Genomic DNA, 18,050 nt, shown 5'->3' with positions numbered 1-18,050 from the left:
ACAGATCAGACCACAACCTGAGAAAGTAGTTACTATGTCTGATTTCAAAGAAATTGATGGCAAAATTTTAGAAGAAACCGTACAGCACCTTAAAACATCAACCTGCGCCCTTGACGCTCTTCCCACATCTTTCTTCAAAAGTGTGTTAAACAGCTTAGAAGCAGATCTGCTAGAAGTGGTAAATGCCTCACTTCTCTCTGGAAGTTTTCCAAACTCCCTGAAAACTGCAGTTGTCAAACCCCTCCTAAAAAAGAGTAATCTTGATAAGACTATATTAAGCAATTATAGACCAATCTCAAATCTTCCTTTCATTGGCAAGATCATTGAAAAAGTTGTTTTCAATCAGCTGAACAAATTCTTAAGCTCGAATGGATACTTTGACAATTTTCAATCTGGTTTCCGATCGCATCACAGCACAGAGACAGCGCTCATAAAGATAATTAACGATATTCGCTTAAATACTGATACAGGCAAATTATCAGTGCTGGTACTACTCGACCTCAGTGCTGCTTTTGACACTGTCGATTACAACATACTTCTTGACAGGCTGGAAAACTGGGTGGGTCTTTCTGGGATAGTCCTAAAATGGTTCAGGTCATACTTAGAAGCGAGAGGTTATTATGTGAGTATAGGAGACCATAAGTCTGAGTGGACATCCATGACATGCGGAGTCCCTCAAGGCTCAATTCTTGCGCCACTCCTATTCAACCTGTACATGCTCCCAATGAGCCAAATAATCAGAAAGAACCAAATCTCTTACCACAGCTATGCAGACGACACACAGATCTACTTAGCCCTATCGCCTAACGATTACAGCCCCATTGACTCCCTATTCCAATGCATTGATGAAGTAAACAGCTGGATGTGCCAAAACTTTCTTCAGTTAAACAAAGACAAAACTGAAGTCATTGCGTTTGGAAACAAAGATGAAGTTCTCAAGGTGAACGCATACCTTCACTCTAGAGGTCAAACAACTAAAAATCAAGTCAGGAATCTTGGTGTGTCTCTAGAGTCAGACCTTAGCTTCAGTAGTCATGTCAAAGCAATAACCAAATCGGCATATTATCATCTGAAAAATATTGCAAGAATTAGATGCTTTGTTTCCAGTCAGGACTTAGAAAAACTTGTGCATGCTTTCATCACCAGCAGGGTGGATTATTGTAATGGACTCCTTACTGGCCTTCCCAAAAAGACCATAAGACAGTTGCAGCTCGTACAGAACGCTGCCGCCAGGATCCTAAGCAGAACCAGAAAATTTGAACACATCACACCAGTCCTCAGGTCTTTACACTGGCTTCCAGTCACATTTAGGATTGATTTTAAAGTATTATTACTGGTATATAAATCATTTAATGGCCTAGGTCCTAAATACATTGCAGATATGCTCACTGAATATAAACCCAACAGATCACTCAGATCATTAGGATCACATCAACTAGAAATACCAAGGGTTCACTCAAAGCAAGGAGAGTCCGCTTTTAGCTATTATGCCAGCCGCAGCTGGAACCAGCTTCCAGAAGAGATCAGGTGTGCTCCTACTGTAGCCACATTCAAATCCAGACTCAAAACACATCTGTTTAGCTTTGCATTTACTGAATGAGCATTGTGCCACTGTTCGATATTAAAGTTTTAGTCTGAGAAAGAGCTAAGAATGTGAATGCTGGGCTAAGGAAAGTGAAAAGAATGTGCAAGTAAATGAAAGAGAAAAGAAAGTTGATACAGGGAAGTCGTAAGAAGATTGAAAGAGAATAGAAAGTTGATAAATGGTAAGTCATAAGAAGATTGAAAGAAGATTGAAAGAGAATAGAAAGTTGATACAGGGAAGTCGTAAGAAGATTGAAAGAGAATAGAAAGTTGATAGATGGTAAGAAGATTGAAAGAGAAAAGAAAGTTGATACATGGCAAGTCGTAAGAAGATTGAAAGAGAATAGAAAGTTGATAGATGGTAAGAAGATTGAAAGAGAAAAGAAAGTTGATGCATGTAAGTCGTAAGAAGATCCTTTTAAAAGAAAGATCTATAATAGCTACCGGTCGATATAAAATACGTCCGACTGTTTGCACTGTATTTTATTTTTTTATTTTATTTTCCAAACTGTGATTCAGGAAGATTTTATTAATTTTTAGGGCTGTCTGATTGGAAGAGATTTTGAAGGGGAACGGGAGAGCTTCACTCCGACGAGGCGAGTGAAGATTAGCTATACTATGGAGAGTATAGAGGTTCGCTGTTTGTTAAAACAGCAAAAGTGAAACGTGCTCTGTGGGGGCCCAGTGGGGCAATACTGGTGTGGTACACCACCCCAGCAGAGGACGTCCCTGGATTAGGTCCAGTGGCACCGCAAACCTGCTCAATCGCTTCCATCTCAGATAGGGGTGATTATTAATTATCAGGGCTGTCTGATTGGAAGAGATTTTGAAGGGGAACGGGAGAGCTTCACTCCGACGAGGCGAGTGAAGATTATCTATACTACAGAGAGTATAGAGGTTCGCTGTTTGTTTAAAACAGCAAAAGTGAAACGTGCTCTGTGGGGGCCCAGTGGGGCAATACTGGTGTGGTACACCACCCCAGCAGAGGACGTCCCTGGATTGTAGGTCCAGTGGCACCGCAAACCTGCTCAATCACTTCCATCTCAGACACGGTTTTAATTATTCTTATTTCTTTTGATTATTTTAATTTCTTCTATGTAAAGCACTTTGAATTACCACTGCTTAGCTTTGCATTTACTGAATGAGCACTGTGCCACTGTTCGTCCGACTGTTTGCACCGTATTTTATTTTCTAAACTGTTTTAATTATTCTTATTTCTTTTATTATCTATGTAATTATTTTTATTTTTATTTCTTCTATGTAAAGCACTTTGAATTACCACTGTGTATGAAATGTGCTATATAAATAAACTTGCCTTGCCTTGCCTTGCCTTGAAGGTATGTATCAAATCCATAAATTCTGCAAATTTTCTATTAAAATAATTGTGTATTGATCGTGTAACTTTGGCTATGTATGTGTGTATTGTAGTTAGTTTAAGAAAGTATGTTAAATAAACCTCACACTACCAGTGAATCTTAACTACACAAAGTGATTTTTTATTCATGTATATTTTTGAACACTTTATCTTAAACATTTTATTGAAAAGCTGGAGATTTAACAAGGGCAAAAAGCATATTCAATATAAGATTACAGTGAATAGTGTAAGGTTGACAATGAATTGAACACAAAAGTCATTTTTTTAAAGGAATGTTTTATTTGAAACAAAGACATTACATGGTATTCTTACAAATCTAAACAGTGAGATTACTAGATTAAAAGTAACCACCTTTGATAAACACATTCTTTGTCATATTTGTCTACCTGACAATTCATCCTATTCATACTGGAATATATACCAAAATATTTTCTATTCCTCTGTTCCAATGCAGCATGGATGGAGGATCGAGGGGGAATTCTATGCAGTTCATTGGATGACATTTCCACCAGCACCAAAAAGTGTCTTGGAGCTTGTGCATTGTCAGTGCAAAGCATTACAATGTGTGGGGGGGAACTGCACATGTAGAAAGCACCAGCTACCATGCACAGACATGTGTCTAGTATTGGTGCTTTTCCACTGCATGGTACGGCTCGGAACGGTTCGGCTCGCTTCACTTTTCCACTGCGTGGTACGACTCGACTCGGTACGGCACGGTTCGCTTTAGCTCGGTTGCTTTTCCACTGCAGTTAGTACCGCTTCAAAGTGGGTGGGACTGATCGTTAATAGTTGCCGCCTCTACTGGCTCGGTAGTCACTTTTATTTTTTTTATTTTTTTTAAGTTTGTAGGTCCGGTGGTAGCCGTGTGCGGCTAAGAGCTGTGCTACTTCTTGGAACACTTTTTCATTCCGTGTTGCCCCATCCAGCTCTCGCTGGATCCACTCCTCGGCAACCAACGAGAGGAACGTCGACACCTCGTCCACTGACCACGATTCAGCCATTTCTTGTTTGATTTTTTTTTAACCTCTTTTGTCAAGTAAATACTCTAAAAACAGGTGCTACCGCGTTGGCTGTTGTCTGGCTATTTACATCTAGCGGGTTTAGTGTCTCGTGTAGCAAATACAATGACGCTGAAGTGACGATTCTGTCTGACCAATCAGTGATCTGCAGTGTTTTCACGTCACATTTAGTATCGGTACGGTACGCTTGGAACCTCAACAGAGGTGGTACCATTTAAAGCGAGCCGAAGCGAGCCGTACTGTACCGTACCATGCAGTGGAAATGCGCCATAAGTGAGCCGTACCGAACCGAGCCGTACCATGCAGTGGAAAAGCGCCAAAGCGTGCTGTGCCGTACCGAGCCGTACCATGCAGTGGAAAAGCACCAAAGCGTGCCGTGCCGTACCATGCAGTGGAAAAGCACCAAAGCGTGCCGTGCCGTACCATGCAGTGGAAAAGCGCCATATGTAGGAACTGCACCAACGCTGTCTAAGGATGAAACACACAACATTGTGAGCGTGCAGCCATGGCCTGAGTACATCTTTAAATAACATGACACTAATAAAAGTTAATCTGGTTCAAGTTCGTTTTTGTCTGGTGTTGTAAATTCACTAAATAGCCCTAGTTAGCCGTTGATAATCTAACTCAGGGGTTTTCAAAGTGTGTGGCGGGCCTCCAAACAGTTTCAGGGGAGGATCAATGGAAGTGAAACTATTACATTACTTGCATTAGTTATCAAAAGGAGATCACACAGAATAGCCCACATGTGTGAGAGTTCAGATACAGTAGTTTTTGGGAACTGTTTTCCCCTCATCAGGCTGAAACTAATAAATGCCTTAGGACAGACCTTTGTTTATAACTGTTTGGTGCAGTAAGAAGTTATGTTCAGCAATATTAGGCTAATATTTGGCTCAAATGTTGAGTGCCTATGGGATAAAAAAATATATAATTATGATCCCAAAGGCATCCAGGAATTGAGCGAAACTTACCAAGTAAACTAAAAATGTGGTGGGGGGCACGTCGTTTCCCACGCTTTGTTTGAAGGCACGCAGTCTCAGACTTTGAAAACCCCTTATCTAATGTTTGCCTTACTATAACATTAGCCAACTATACAAAATAAATCCAACGTGGACGTTGCCTCATGGAGATACCGTTAATACGTTGCCTACTTCACCCAAGTGAGGTGTTCCAGAGCGTCTGCCTTCTGCCCTACAGATGTCGGCTTCACCATCAGGAGAGGAAACGCATGCAAAATATACAAAATACAATGTGCGATTAGACAGGAATCAGGAGATAACGTAAGCTAACTATATAACCGTGTGTGTTTTAGACATCTCCCTGCCCCAACATAGCTGATTCAAACGGTCAACTCATTATGAACTATGGAAGCTGTTTAAATCATCTGTGATGGAGCAGGGAGTTGTCTAAAACAGGCAGGACAACGTGTATCGTGTAACTTACTCCTGGAGATGTTTGGGAAATACTCTCGCAGTACATAAGCTTCACTTCAAATAAGATAAATTCATATAACTGTTAGCTAGTTACACGGAAGGGGCTGAACGATGGAAAAAAACTTTAAAACGTTCTTCTTCTGGACGAAAAAAAAAAAAACTTCAGCGTCATAGTCAACATTTTAAGACAAATGCAAATAAGCCCTTGATAAACTCTTTACAACACACAGTTAAATAAATAATTAGCTTGCGGTATCCACAGAGAAAAAAGCTGATCCTACCATACAAAGTTACTTCAGGTGCTAACACTAGCCAACTTGCCGTATACTAACGTTACATTTAAAACGACAAATAGCTTAGCATTACCCACGTGTGTAGCATTCGGCGAACATATGCCAAGACCAATGCATTCAGACTTTTTACAATGTTTCGGATAATGCTAGTGCTAATCAGTTACCTACCGTTTCCACGATGTGTGGTGCAGCCATACACTGTAGCCAAAAAACGGAGGACTCGCCACTGACCGGCCGCCGCGCCCGCGAGTTCAGTTCACATCCGGGTCTTCGGACACCGGTTCAAATAATGACGTGATTGGTCAACTCAAGTTGACAAGGTAACAACACGAGCTTTGATTGGTTCTTACTCCGGCTAACATTTTGTGGTTAGCTAGCGAGATTATATCTACGTTATATTTTTAATGTGCAATAATTGACGTTGGAAACAAGCAGTAATGTGCTCAACAACAATTTATAAAGCCAGTTATAAAAAATTAACCAGTTCCCTGGAGGAGATCTATCAAATCGAAAACTAAAGGAGAAAAACAGACTTGGCCCACTGCCTATTTCACAAACATACAGCAGCACATTCTCATGCTATAAAAACTTGTCCTGGTTTATAAAAAATGTGCAGTTTACTACATACATTCATGAAATGCCATAAAATTCATAATCCTACATTTATATGCTTTACTAACAGACAGTCCAGTGGTCTGCATTGTCTGAAATTGCTTAGCCATAGACGGGCAGACAGAGTGGTAAGGGTACAATAAATATAAAACATATTTTTATTGGCAACATATGTGTGGAAGAATCAAATGTGTTCAGCAAAATTGTGTGGTTGTGAATTGTGTGTATATATATATAATTATTTAATTTGTTCAATTACAGGTCAATCTAAGCAACCAGCACTGGATGTTAAGTTTTGGAAGGTCAAGGTGTGTGTGAAGGAGCACAGCCCAACTTCATCACTGGCCTGGCAGCGCTGTTTGCCTCCTCCTTCAGCTTGCAGTACCAGGAAGAGGCAGCATGCACCCTTGAGTTTGTTCAGAGGTTAGTCATTAGCATATTTGCTATTCAGATATTTTAGACTGAATTGTGTCACTAACCTTGTCTTGACAGTATTTTTTGAGACAAAACAATGGCACTCACATATTTTAAGATGTGTCAGTGCAAGTTGTTTTCAGTTAAACGAACACTCCACCATTTTTTCATGTTAAACTATGTTATTCCCTTAAAGGACAAGTTCAGTATTTTACACTTAAAGCCCTGTTTTCAGATCGTTTCTGATGAAATAGAACGGTTAAGATAAAAATTTGGACACATGCTGCTGTCCCGAGAATTTTCGGTTTCTGTGGTAGCACCCCCCCACCTCCACAATGGCTGCATAGGTGCACTGGAATAATCCTTCCTAAAACGCATTAAACTTTAGTTTACAAAGACGTGAAACTCACCGAGTGGTCAGGGGTGTTCACTGATATGCTCACACAAAAATCGCTGCAAAAGATGCTTTCCAACAGGTTTTATCATAGTTTTTGTCCAACTGCGTTTGAAAAAAATAGGTCCACAGTTTTACAACGAATGGTAAAACACCTGTTGGAAAGCATCTTTTGCAGCGATTTTTGCTACCACAGAAACCGAAAATTCTCGGGACAGCAGCATGTGTCCAAATTTTTATCTTAACCGTTCTATTTCATCAGAAACGATCTGAAAACAGGGCTTTAAGTGTAAAATACCGAACTTGTCCTTTAACTAAGACGAGTTGATACACACATCTCTCGTCTCAGTGCGTGCACTCAATCGCTCTGGCGTGCGGCGACACTTTGATAGCACTTAGCTTAGCCCAGTTCATTCATTAGGATCCAAACAGAGATGAAGTTATAAGCAACCAAACACCTCCACGTTTCACTATTTAAATACAGTTACACAAGTAGTTACACGACCAAGTATGGTGCCACAAAATAAAACATGCCGCTTTTCTAAGCGGGTAAAATAGAGAACTATAATGTATGGCGGAATAGCACTTGCAGCACTTCGACTCTGCGCAGTAATATCATCACTCTGTAGATGATTGTGACTTGTTTGTAGCAGACCCAAAGTGATGATATTACTGCGCAGAGTCGAAGTGCTGCAAGTGCTATTCCGCCATACATTATAGTTCTCCATTTTACCCGCTTAGAAAAGCGGCATGTTTTATTTTGTGTCACCATACTTGGTCGTGTAACTACTTGAGCAACTGTTAGGGGTGTGACGAGATCTCGTGCCACGAGATCTCGCGAGACTAAAATGTGACGAGATTTCTCGTCGAGTGAAAAGCTGTGTCGCGATATCGCCATGATTAGCAAAGAATTTGCCACGTTCACATTACATTACGGTGTACACCGCGGCACCGCCTCCACTGTCGTTTTGCTATTGTATTGTAAACATCTACTCTGCTCATCCAGCACGAGTTGCAGTCGCACACAGACTGTGACAGTGCTGCAGGAATCACAGTTCACTGATCGCGTTACGATGGCGGAGGATTTGTTGCGCAACAGAGAGTCGATCTGAGATGTCTTCTGAGAATGAGATGTCTTGATATGTCTGAGATGGCGGTTCACACAGAACGTGTTTTTCCATTCCAGTGCGGTACTTTTCCATTGTTTTTCTATGTAAACGCGCTAGACGGATGTGTAACCTTGCGCTCGCGTCTTGCATCTTTTGCAGCGTCTCGCGCATGACACAGCATTCTAAAAACGTGGCGCTCAAGTTAAAATCAGTTCCCCCATTCTACTGCCAGCGTATCGCATTTTACACAGCAAAAACGCATTCTGTGTGAATGGCCCCTTATCTTGTAGAACGCGCGTTCAGCACCGCCACTACGGAGTGAAAATGAAAGTAAAACACGATGTGCGCAAATTAGACTGCATACAATAGCCCGTCTCCCAATATCAAACCTATCTCTGGACGTTATAGTTGTGGCTCTGGTCTCTGTTTTGGTCTCTGCTTGCACTTTGAATACAGAGAGAGTTGGCCTACTTTTATGGTTGCACTTGCACTTAATTATCGTTTGCACTAATAAGACTAAGAAAAACTGTTGTTTTATAAATTTTTTATTTCTATTTTCAATTTGTGAAAAGTAGTTTTATTTGGAGGTCACACACAGCCTCAGAAGTTCTGGAAGCTCATAATGTACAGTAAGGTCTGAAGAGACTCGTGTGAAATCATACTTGAGAGAAGCTAGTCAGTTGAGTTTGTGGTAAAACCTTTACAGTGCTTCTATATTGTTGTATTTTAATGTATTTGATAATTCATACTCAAAGTAGAACTGAAATGACATTCATTACAAGATGATTTAGTTACAACATTTCAAAATGCACCTGCAGACTATTTTTCCAGTCATGAATTTTGTCATTGAGGAGTTCTATCAAATATTGTGCAAAAATCTCGTCTTTGTCTTGTCTCGTGAGATAAGGGTCTCGTCACACCCCTAGTAACTGTATTTAAATAGTGAAACGTGGAGGTGTTTGGTTGCTTATAACTTCATCTCTGTCTGGATCCTAATGAATGAACTGGGCTAAGCTAAGTGCTATCAAAGTGTCGCGGCGCGCCAGAGCGATTGAGTGCACGCACTGAGACGAGAGAGGTATGCATCAACTCCTCTTAGTTAAGGGAATAACATAGTTTAATATGAATAAACAGTGGAGTGTTCCTTTAAGGCAGCTCAAACATGCATTTTAGTCTGGTAAATGTCATGTTTAACATTATCATGTAGTCATGTATGCAATAAACACAATGTAATTTAAACATTAATTATTGAAGTCACAAAGGTTTGGACTAGATTCTGGCAATGCGTGCTCTACATAAACAGAGAGTCATGGCTGCCTTTCCACTGATAACTTTGATGGGACCTGATGAGGGGATGGTATTGTTAATAAGCTGGGTGATAAGTAGACAAAAAAAAGTTGTAGAATAAAACTTTAAATCTGGTAACCCCACTTCCAAAAGTTTAACGGCCACAAGAAGATAAAATGTAGTGTTTATGACAGTGCGCATTTAAACTGACACATTGAGTTGATGTATGTAACCCAGTGCAGAAAAATATCAGTTATTGATTACAACATAGCATTTTTTTCATGTTGTTCAGTTTTATCCAAACAAACTAGTCGTTAAAACAGACATCTCTCTCTCTCTAAATATATACACTCAGTCAATAATTCTTTTTTCTTTTTCTTTTCTGCCTTTTAGATGCTTTTTTGACATCAATCCTGAACATGGATCAAAAACAAAGAAAGGACAAGTAACTTGAAAGAAAACTGCCCAAGTTGTGCAAAAAAAAGAATTTTGTTTGCACTTTTATGGACTTAAAATTTTGGAAAAAAGACACTGCCATTATAAAGCTTGGAAGAGCCAGGACATTTTTAATATAACTCTGATAGTATTCGTCTGAAAGAAGAATGTCATATACACTAGGATGAGTTGAGGGTGAGTAAATTATGGACTAATTTTCATTTTTGGGTATCCCTTTAATTAAGTGCTATGTGTTAACTGTTTTTTGTTTTGTGTTAAATTTTCATTTTACATGTTTTAAAAAATTGTCAGCCAATATGTTTACATAAGGAAATGTTCTGGTCTTTGCTTTTTACCAAAATAAATGTTTTAAAACCTAACGTTGGTTTCTTTCTATTTCCTAGTGTGACTACTCTTATGAAACTTTAAAGAATAATATTTTTAATAGTTATAATAGTAATTAATAGTAATAGTGTAGACAACAGTTTAATACTGTAAAATTATGTGGTACAGTATATACTGCATTTGGTAATTACAGTGCAGTACTGTAAATGCTGTTTACAGTATTAGCTCTGTAAAATTACAGTATGTGGCTGGCAACCCAGCTGCCAGTATTTTACTGTAAATTTACAGTGAAAAGTTGTACAGTGAAGAGGTTTCTGACCACTAAACATGTTTACAATTGACAAATTTACTCATGGATCCACATTTAGATCTCCATATTTCTGTGACTGAACCATTGAGGAACTTTAAAATGAAGATACCAAAATAAATGTTTGTTAAAAATGAAAATATAAAAGGATATTAAAGTATTTTTTTTTATAATGCTTGAGTTACAGGAATGAAACTTGGGGCAAAAACAAAATAAGTGTTTTTTTGCCCCATATTGAACTGTCACTGTTGGCATACCTAAACAAAGATTGCTTAAAGTCAACAGATTGTTCTAATAGATTTACCAATCTCTGTGTACAAATAAAATAATGATTCTGAAGAATAATATTTCTGAAGTAATTTTTACTCCCCTGTAACTTGGCTCCAAATCTCTGAAAGTTAAAAAAAATATATTTAAAATTATAATTTTGACCCCTCTCTTAAATATTTAATATTTTGGCTTTCTTCTTATTTCTTTCACCAGAATTTTGTTTATCTGGTTGAGTTGAGCCGCCTAGCTTTACTTCATTACTTTACTTCACACCATGATGAAGGCTTATTGGCCGCACTAGTTGTGCCGTTGCTTGTCTCCTGATTTAAAATCTAAGCCATGAAAGAATAAAGGCTTTTTATATTTTTCTAAAATCTAATTACTCTAGTGCCTTGGATTGTTTTTTCTTATGAGTAGCTTTACTTCATCTTTGTGAGGTTGAGTTCATTAAAGTTAATTATGCATTTAATTAAAATACATATTCTGCCCTGCTGTACTTTCAGTAAATTACACTTGAACGTTCTTGTAAGTTATTTTGCTCTGATGTCATCAAAGAAATAAAAAAAAAATGTTTAACGCCCCTGGATCTGTAGTAATTCACTCATGTCGAGTTTGGCTAATTACAGTTATTTTATTCATTGTGAAATGTTGCATATTGCTGTAATATATCTGTGTATCCTCCTGTAAGAGCACAATGGATCAGACACTGATGCTCATGACACATGAAAGAAGTTTATTAAACTATTTCAGTTCAATAATGTGTGTGTTCCTTTTGCCCCTTGAGCGGGAGATAATTAATGTGGATCTGGTTGTTTTTCATGGACTGGAGGGATAATTAATATAGTTTTTGTATGGACTGGAGGGTGATTGTAATTATTTTGTTTGATAAATATACTGTAAATGTTAGAATAAGATAAAGAAAACTGCATCTGAAATGTATCTTCAAGAATTCTAATAAATAATCTTAAAATATCATTATTGGTTATGACACTAATTATATAAATTTTTGAATATGACGATGATAGAAGCAATCATATGTAATTATGCTCACCATCAACAGTAACATTGAATCTCTTGATAATCTCCTTATTCCCAATAATGGTTCTTAGTTGATAAAGTCCAGAGTCTGTGGTTCTGATGTCACTGATGGTCAGAGATCCAGTCTGATCCAGTTTCAGTCTGTCTCTGAATATCGTATCATTCTCATATCTAGGAATGTTCCTCCTGTTCACTATAGCGATGCGACTGTTTTCAAACCTCCACTCGATCTCTTCATCTCTCTGTATGTCTGTGAGTTCAGGGTTTAGAGTGACAGATTCTCCCTCCATCACTGACACTGACTTCACTGCATCTGTGTAACCAAACACTCCTGGAGAACCAAGAGGAACAGTTCATCAGACACATAAAGTACTTTTCTGTAGTCAACTAAACAATTGTTTAAATTTATGTTTTTGTTTGTTTGTTTTTTTACAGCCGTCTGCTTATTTGATTCAATGGTGAATTGAACACTGGAAATGGGATCTCAATGGAATATAGAAACAAATAAAAGTACAAAACAGCATTTGTTTAGGTGAACTTTTTATTTATTTATAGCTAATTAAAATAAAGGCAAAACCATTTCAAATCAAGATCAATTGTCGTATATATTAGAACATTTTAAGCATGAATAATTTAATGATGGCTATAAAGTGTATAACCAGGGAACTAAATATGTCACTCATGCACCAAAAATTCAAATTCAAACTACTTCTCACATATCAAAGATAGCATCTTTATCTAAAATAAAAACAAAAACTGACATGAAAAATAAACTTAGCTATATTAGATTAAATTCGTCAATACATAGGGGGAGAGTGGGGTAAAATGAGCCAGTGGGTAAGTTGACCCACCCCCTGTTTCTAGGCAACTATGCACATTTGGTGTCATGGGACCATACATTTTGAAGGACCACATCAATTATATATTGATGTGAAGAGGTGAAGCACATGGGACAAGAGGGAAGTTGTCTTTTACACAAAAACACCTTTTTTGCTTGATAAAGTAAATTTTCTGCATTTCAGGTATATTAGCCGTTTTGTCAAAGCAAATTGATCTAGGTCTAAAGTTGTGTATGGTACATGTTGGTGATTTGACAACATTTAAAACCATGTGAATCATTAAGCTAAAGGTTATCCTGAATTGCTAAGCTAGGCCGTTTTTACCAAAAATGGTGACTATGGGGCAAAGTGAGCCAGATGATGTGGGGTAAATTGAACCAGTGGTTCAACCTTTTTGAAATGGAGAAAATCGACTGAAATGCGTTGAAATAAAATGTCTTTGTATAAGCAACATATTAAACTGCAATTAACATTTATATGCCCTAATATTTCATAAAAACAATACAGTCGGCCGAAATATGAAAGACAATATTTTGTTGACTAGTTTTGGATAAATTATAAAGTTTTTTAAAATAGACTACTGCTACATCAAATAAGCTTTTGTTTAGCAATTTCTGCTCATATGCCTATATATATATACACACACAGTATTTTTTTTTTTTTTTTGTCAAAATAAAGTCATCAACTTAGATGTTACTATAGTGTTTGTTCCAATGTAGGCTATATTCAAATAAATTAATACATATAGTAAAATGAAGGCCTATAATTTATTTTTTACAAAGAAAGAGTACACTTGAAATATTGTTGAAATTGTAACTGTTGTTGTAATTGTAATCTTTTTAATAAAATAGCAAAACATATATTTACAAGGTAGATGTAAGCTAAATCTTAAAAGGTCAATATAAGCCTTCTCTTTAAATTATTTCTATTGTGCTTTATATGAGTGACACATTTGGGGAGAATATTTTGTTTTTTTAATAACCATGCATAAACATTATTCTCTCAAAAATACAAACATGTACATACATGTTGCTCACATATTATGGTAGCCCTGTTTTGTGCTAAATAGTGCATTTCCACCTTTGCTATTAATATGTGTATAAGCAACTGAAAAAAATCACAAAGTCAGGGCATTTCAAAACATCCCAAGGGCCCCAAAAACACTTCAGACCCCAGAGGGTTAACATTATTCAGAAAGGTAAGTGTGTTATTAAATTATTATTTTAAAGAGGCAAGTTTTTTTATTATTATGCTTGCATAAAAAAGTGAAAGATAGGATGGTCAATTTACCCCCAGACGGCTCAATTTACCCACTGACTGGAATCAACTTACCCCTAGCCTGGGGTAAGTTGATTCACATGTACACTTTTTTTTCTGAGGTCATATTTTCAAGGCTCTTTGTCATAGGTGCATTTTTTAATTTTCAGTTTATAGGCAACATCCCAAATTAACAGTGGATGTCTTCATTGTACTTCTGTCTCAATTTCCCTTGCCTTGAGATCCACATAAGTAAAAACTGGCTCATCTTACCCCACTCTCCCCCTAGGCTATAAAATATTTGTACTTACCAACAAGATGCCATATGCAGAATAAAAGTATTGTGTTAACCATTTTCAGTTAAGCAGTTCTCTAATGCTTTAAATAATAACACAATTTAGGTCAGAACTAAACAATAGAAGTGTGGCATTAAACCAATTACAGATCTCATAAAAAAACGTGTTTATCTAAACTGTCTTGGGTTAACAGTTGTTCGAGAATCTCTGGTTAATTAATGCAGAGATGCACGAGTGGGTGTGTTTAGTGACGGTGTCAGTGTGTGAAGTTTACAACCAGTGTTAGGCTTATAAAAACACTCCCACAATTTCTTGTTTTCGTTTAATTAAACGTTGTTAACAAACAAACAAATAAAACAAAACCTTTAGTCAGAATGCATATGTGAATAAACATCGCTGCGTGTGTAGCAGTCTGACGCATTGGGTTGTGGATGCTGCTCTGATGTGAGCATTTGTTTCAAGCAAATACGTAGTACAGTAGTCACGTCTGTTATAGGCTACACACGCATTGTGAAAGTAAAATTGTCTTATATCAGTGAGTGATTATTATTATTATTATTAATATTATCGTCCAGATGCAGGTGGCGGTGCTAATGCATTAAATTTGTCAGTAAACTCAGATGATGATGATGATGATGATGATGACGAAGACGTTCAATTCCATCAGTCAGTTTGTAAAGTTTTAATTACGAATTAGTTGTATGAAAGTGGAAGATACCCGGTTGAACAGCATTAACCCGTTTCACATTTCTTCATTTTAATATTTTCTTTTAAAACAGTTTCACGTAAACGCCTTGTTTGGTTCGATTGAATCGAACTCTAGTTCGTTTCCCCCCTTGGTGCGGACCTTTTGGGCAGGTGTGAATACAGCAATCGCACTCTGGTGCGGACCAAACAATCGAACCGAGACCCAGCTGAAGAGGTGGTCTCGGTACGGTTCCAAACGAACTCTGGTAGGCTACGGTTCGTTTACGATGTGAACATGAACCGACCCAATATCGGCCCAATATCAATATCGACCCAATATTGTTCGTTCAAGTGCGAAAGAGAATTCCATTCCGGCGCGCTGTCTGTCCACTACTGTTGCGCGTCTTTCTGCGCGTCGTGTGTGCATCATTGGCACCCAGCAAGCAATAGCCGTCATTTCACCGTCTCGGTTACATATAGAAACGATATAGACCGGCTATGCGTAACCCACTTCTACGAAATAACATAGAATCTGGTTACATGTAATTTTTTCCTAAATAACTTGCGAGATGTAGCATATTCCATCATGTTAAAGCAACGTCAATTGTGATTATAATGTGTTTTGGTTTCATTTCTTTGACATGTTCTGGGTAGGCTGTGCGTAGACACGATCTAGCTCGTAGTCAGACCGGGTATATTTGTAGCCCACTATAGTCAAAACTGAAATTGCAGTTTTTTGGGGGCAGGCAGCGCATACGATATATTGATATCCCATCATGTTCGCATTGTTAATAATAGCCTATGTACAAGGTGCAAGTGTCATTTCATGACAGTCGATATGTAGTCACGATCTAGCTCTGAATAGATCGGGCTATGTGCAGTCTGCTCTTAGCCCACCCGGCGAGATCGAGGCGATCAGTGGTCTACGTTTAACGTCTTGGCTATAGCCCTGATTTAGGCCAGCGATATAGCCACAATAGTCTTCAAATTGTCTACATGTTTTTCGCCCACGCAGCTTCATGTTTGCTGTCACACACAACGATATGATTTGACTGTCTTTCATTTTAAATAAAATAAAAATGCAATTACATTTTTCAACCGCTAGATGGCAACAGCCCAACAGAGACATGACTACGGGCAACGCACGAGACCCGATGACTGTTGCCAGATATCGCGATAAGGGAGGCCAAGATGGCGGCGGTGTAGGTGGTAGTGTATTTTTGCTCTTCAGGGAAACGAAGGTGAAGTGGTGATATAACCTATTAATTGAACTGGTGATAACGTGAAAAATTAAGTGAAAAAAGTTATATGAGTCTGTTTTGACTTCTTTATGCATGGGAAAAAGAGGCAAGAAGAAAGTGAAACAAGTTTGGCTTGACACCATGTCTTCCAAGTTCCAACGCATCTGACGCAGTTGATCAGTTTGAGAATTCAGCATCGAGTGGTGCTGGTTTTAAACTACAGAAAGATACCGAATCGCAGTGGTTTGACACATGTCCAAATTTTGAGAATGAGATTGTTGTTGCATCCCTCTCGGATACTCCTCAGAAACCAGCTGCAAAAAAAACTAAACGTGCAGAATCTAGTGGAAACGGAAATGAGGATGTCTTGGCGGCTATTCGTCAGCTTGATTCAAAATTAGAAAAAGCTCTCCAGAAGATTTCAGCGGTTGAAACTACCACAGAGGCAATTTCCAAACAAGTCAAAAGTCTAACATCGACAGTGCAACAGCTTGTTTTGGATGTTGGCGTGCATAAAGAGGCTCTCAATCATCTGGAATCTGAGGTCCATGATCTGAGACAGGAAAACAAATCGCTGAAAGCAAGTGTACAGGAGTGCAGACGTTACAGTTGGCGATGGTTTCTAAAGTTGCACGGCGTTGCGGAAAAAGACAACGAGGATGTCCGAAGTGTGGTTCTCAACATCTTAGGGAAGATTGCACCTGGAGTCGGAGACGGGCTCCAGGACAGTGTCGATATCGTTCATCGTCTGGGTCCGAAGCGGGCGGATGGAAAGACCAGATCGATCATAATTCTCTTCTCACAGCGCCGCATTCGTGACATCATTTGGAGTGCTGCTAAAGGTTGCAAGTTTCTAATTAATAATAAACTGCGTCTCTCGGAGCCTCTGTCTCCTGAAGATAGAGCAGCGCGGGACAAGCTGTGGCCTCTCGTGAAGAAGGCCAGGGAGGAGGGCAAGAAGGCAACCTTTCGCAACTCATTTGCTTTGATTGATGGGAAACAAATCTTCTATTCTGATGTCATGTAAGATAAGCTGCTGCTTGCTCTTGTAACTTTTCTCATGCAAAAGTCGAAAAGGTGAATCTGGACTAACATTATAAACTCTTAAATTGTAAACAAATGAAGGTAACTATATTTGTTCTTCTTTACATATTGCTACCTCACTGTTAATCTCCTTTACGTCTATTAGATTTTCACTGACAGCCCAAATTTAGCCTTGTTTTAGCCTAGACGTCTGGGCTGTGTTTTGACGCCTATTAGACGTCTTTTAGACGCAAAATTGCTTGCTGGGAAGGTGCCGTCTGTCGTGCACAGAAGCTATAAGGGGGGGTCTCCAACACGTCGCTTGCGAGCCACCAGTAAAGTTAGCTGATTGGAGGTAGCTCGCCAATAAAGCTTGCTTTATATGTTCACATCGCGTCTTTTGCGCGCTCGAGTTCGTTATTTCAAATGTAGGCGCACTGGAAATGTAGGCGCACTCATTTTTTTCCAGGGGCAGCGAGATAAAAAAAATCTAAACTTTTCAGTATGGGTGCACCCAAACACCGTGGGTGTTTTTCTCTTCGTAAATAAATCTTGTAGGAGAGCTTCAGCAAGCGTTTTTCTGTGGTGGAAATCCATTAGCTACTAAAACTTCTTTGTCGTTGTGGAGAGCGCAGTTCATGGTTGCATAGCAACGACAGACGCAATGGGAAAATCGGACCAAGTTTTACTATTAATAATAAAAGATAAGCTAATGTGCATTAATGTCAGTAAGCCTATATCTTTTTTGACTCTTCTTTTATAAAAATGATTTAAAGGCTGAAATATGTGAGGTTT

At 38.5% G+C, this 18,050-nt stretch overlaps 2 protein-coding genes and 1 long non-coding RNA gene across 5 annotated transcripts in view; 1 reads left to right on the top strand and 2 right to left on the bottom strand.

Moving 5' to 3' along the window:
• Window positions 1–14,629, bottom strand: part of LOC306988973 (uncharacterized protein) — a 28,600-nt gene extending 13,971 nt beyond the window's left edge. For all 3 annotated transcript variants that reach the window (XM_079594232.1, XM_079594231.1, XM_079594233.1), the window contains exons 1-2: window positions 14,320–14,629; window positions 11,926–12,243 (exon numbers count right to left, since the gene is read on the bottom strand). In XM_079594232.1, coding sequence (XP_079450358.1) covers window positions 11,926–12,243; window positions 14,320–14,362 — 361 coding nt within the window. In that variant the 5' untranslated portion in view covers window positions 14,363–14,629. The remainder of the gene's footprint in view (window positions 1–11,925; window positions 12,244–14,319) is intronic.
• LOC306988964 (uncharacterized protein) overlaps window positions 1–18,050 on the bottom strand; it is a 191,620-nt gene that overhangs the window by 158,782 nt on the left and 14,788 nt on the right. The window lies entirely within an intron of this gene.
• On the top strand, window positions 1,796–10,489 carry LOC306988980. Its single transcript, XR_013795534.1, has 3 exons — window positions 1,796–1,905; window positions 1,943–6,736; window positions 9,911–10,489. It is a non-coding gene; the product is annotated as an uncharacterized lncRNA (long non-coding RNA).

Source organism: Phoxinus phoxinus (genome assembly GCF_949152265.1).
Source record: "Phoxinus phoxinus genome assembly, chromosome: 20".
NCBI classification, from domain to species: domain Eukaryota; kingdom Metazoa; phylum Chordata; class Actinopteri; order Cypriniformes; family Leuciscidae; genus Phoxinus; species Phoxinus phoxinus.
This window is presented reverse-complemented; position numbering and strand designations above follow the sequence as displayed.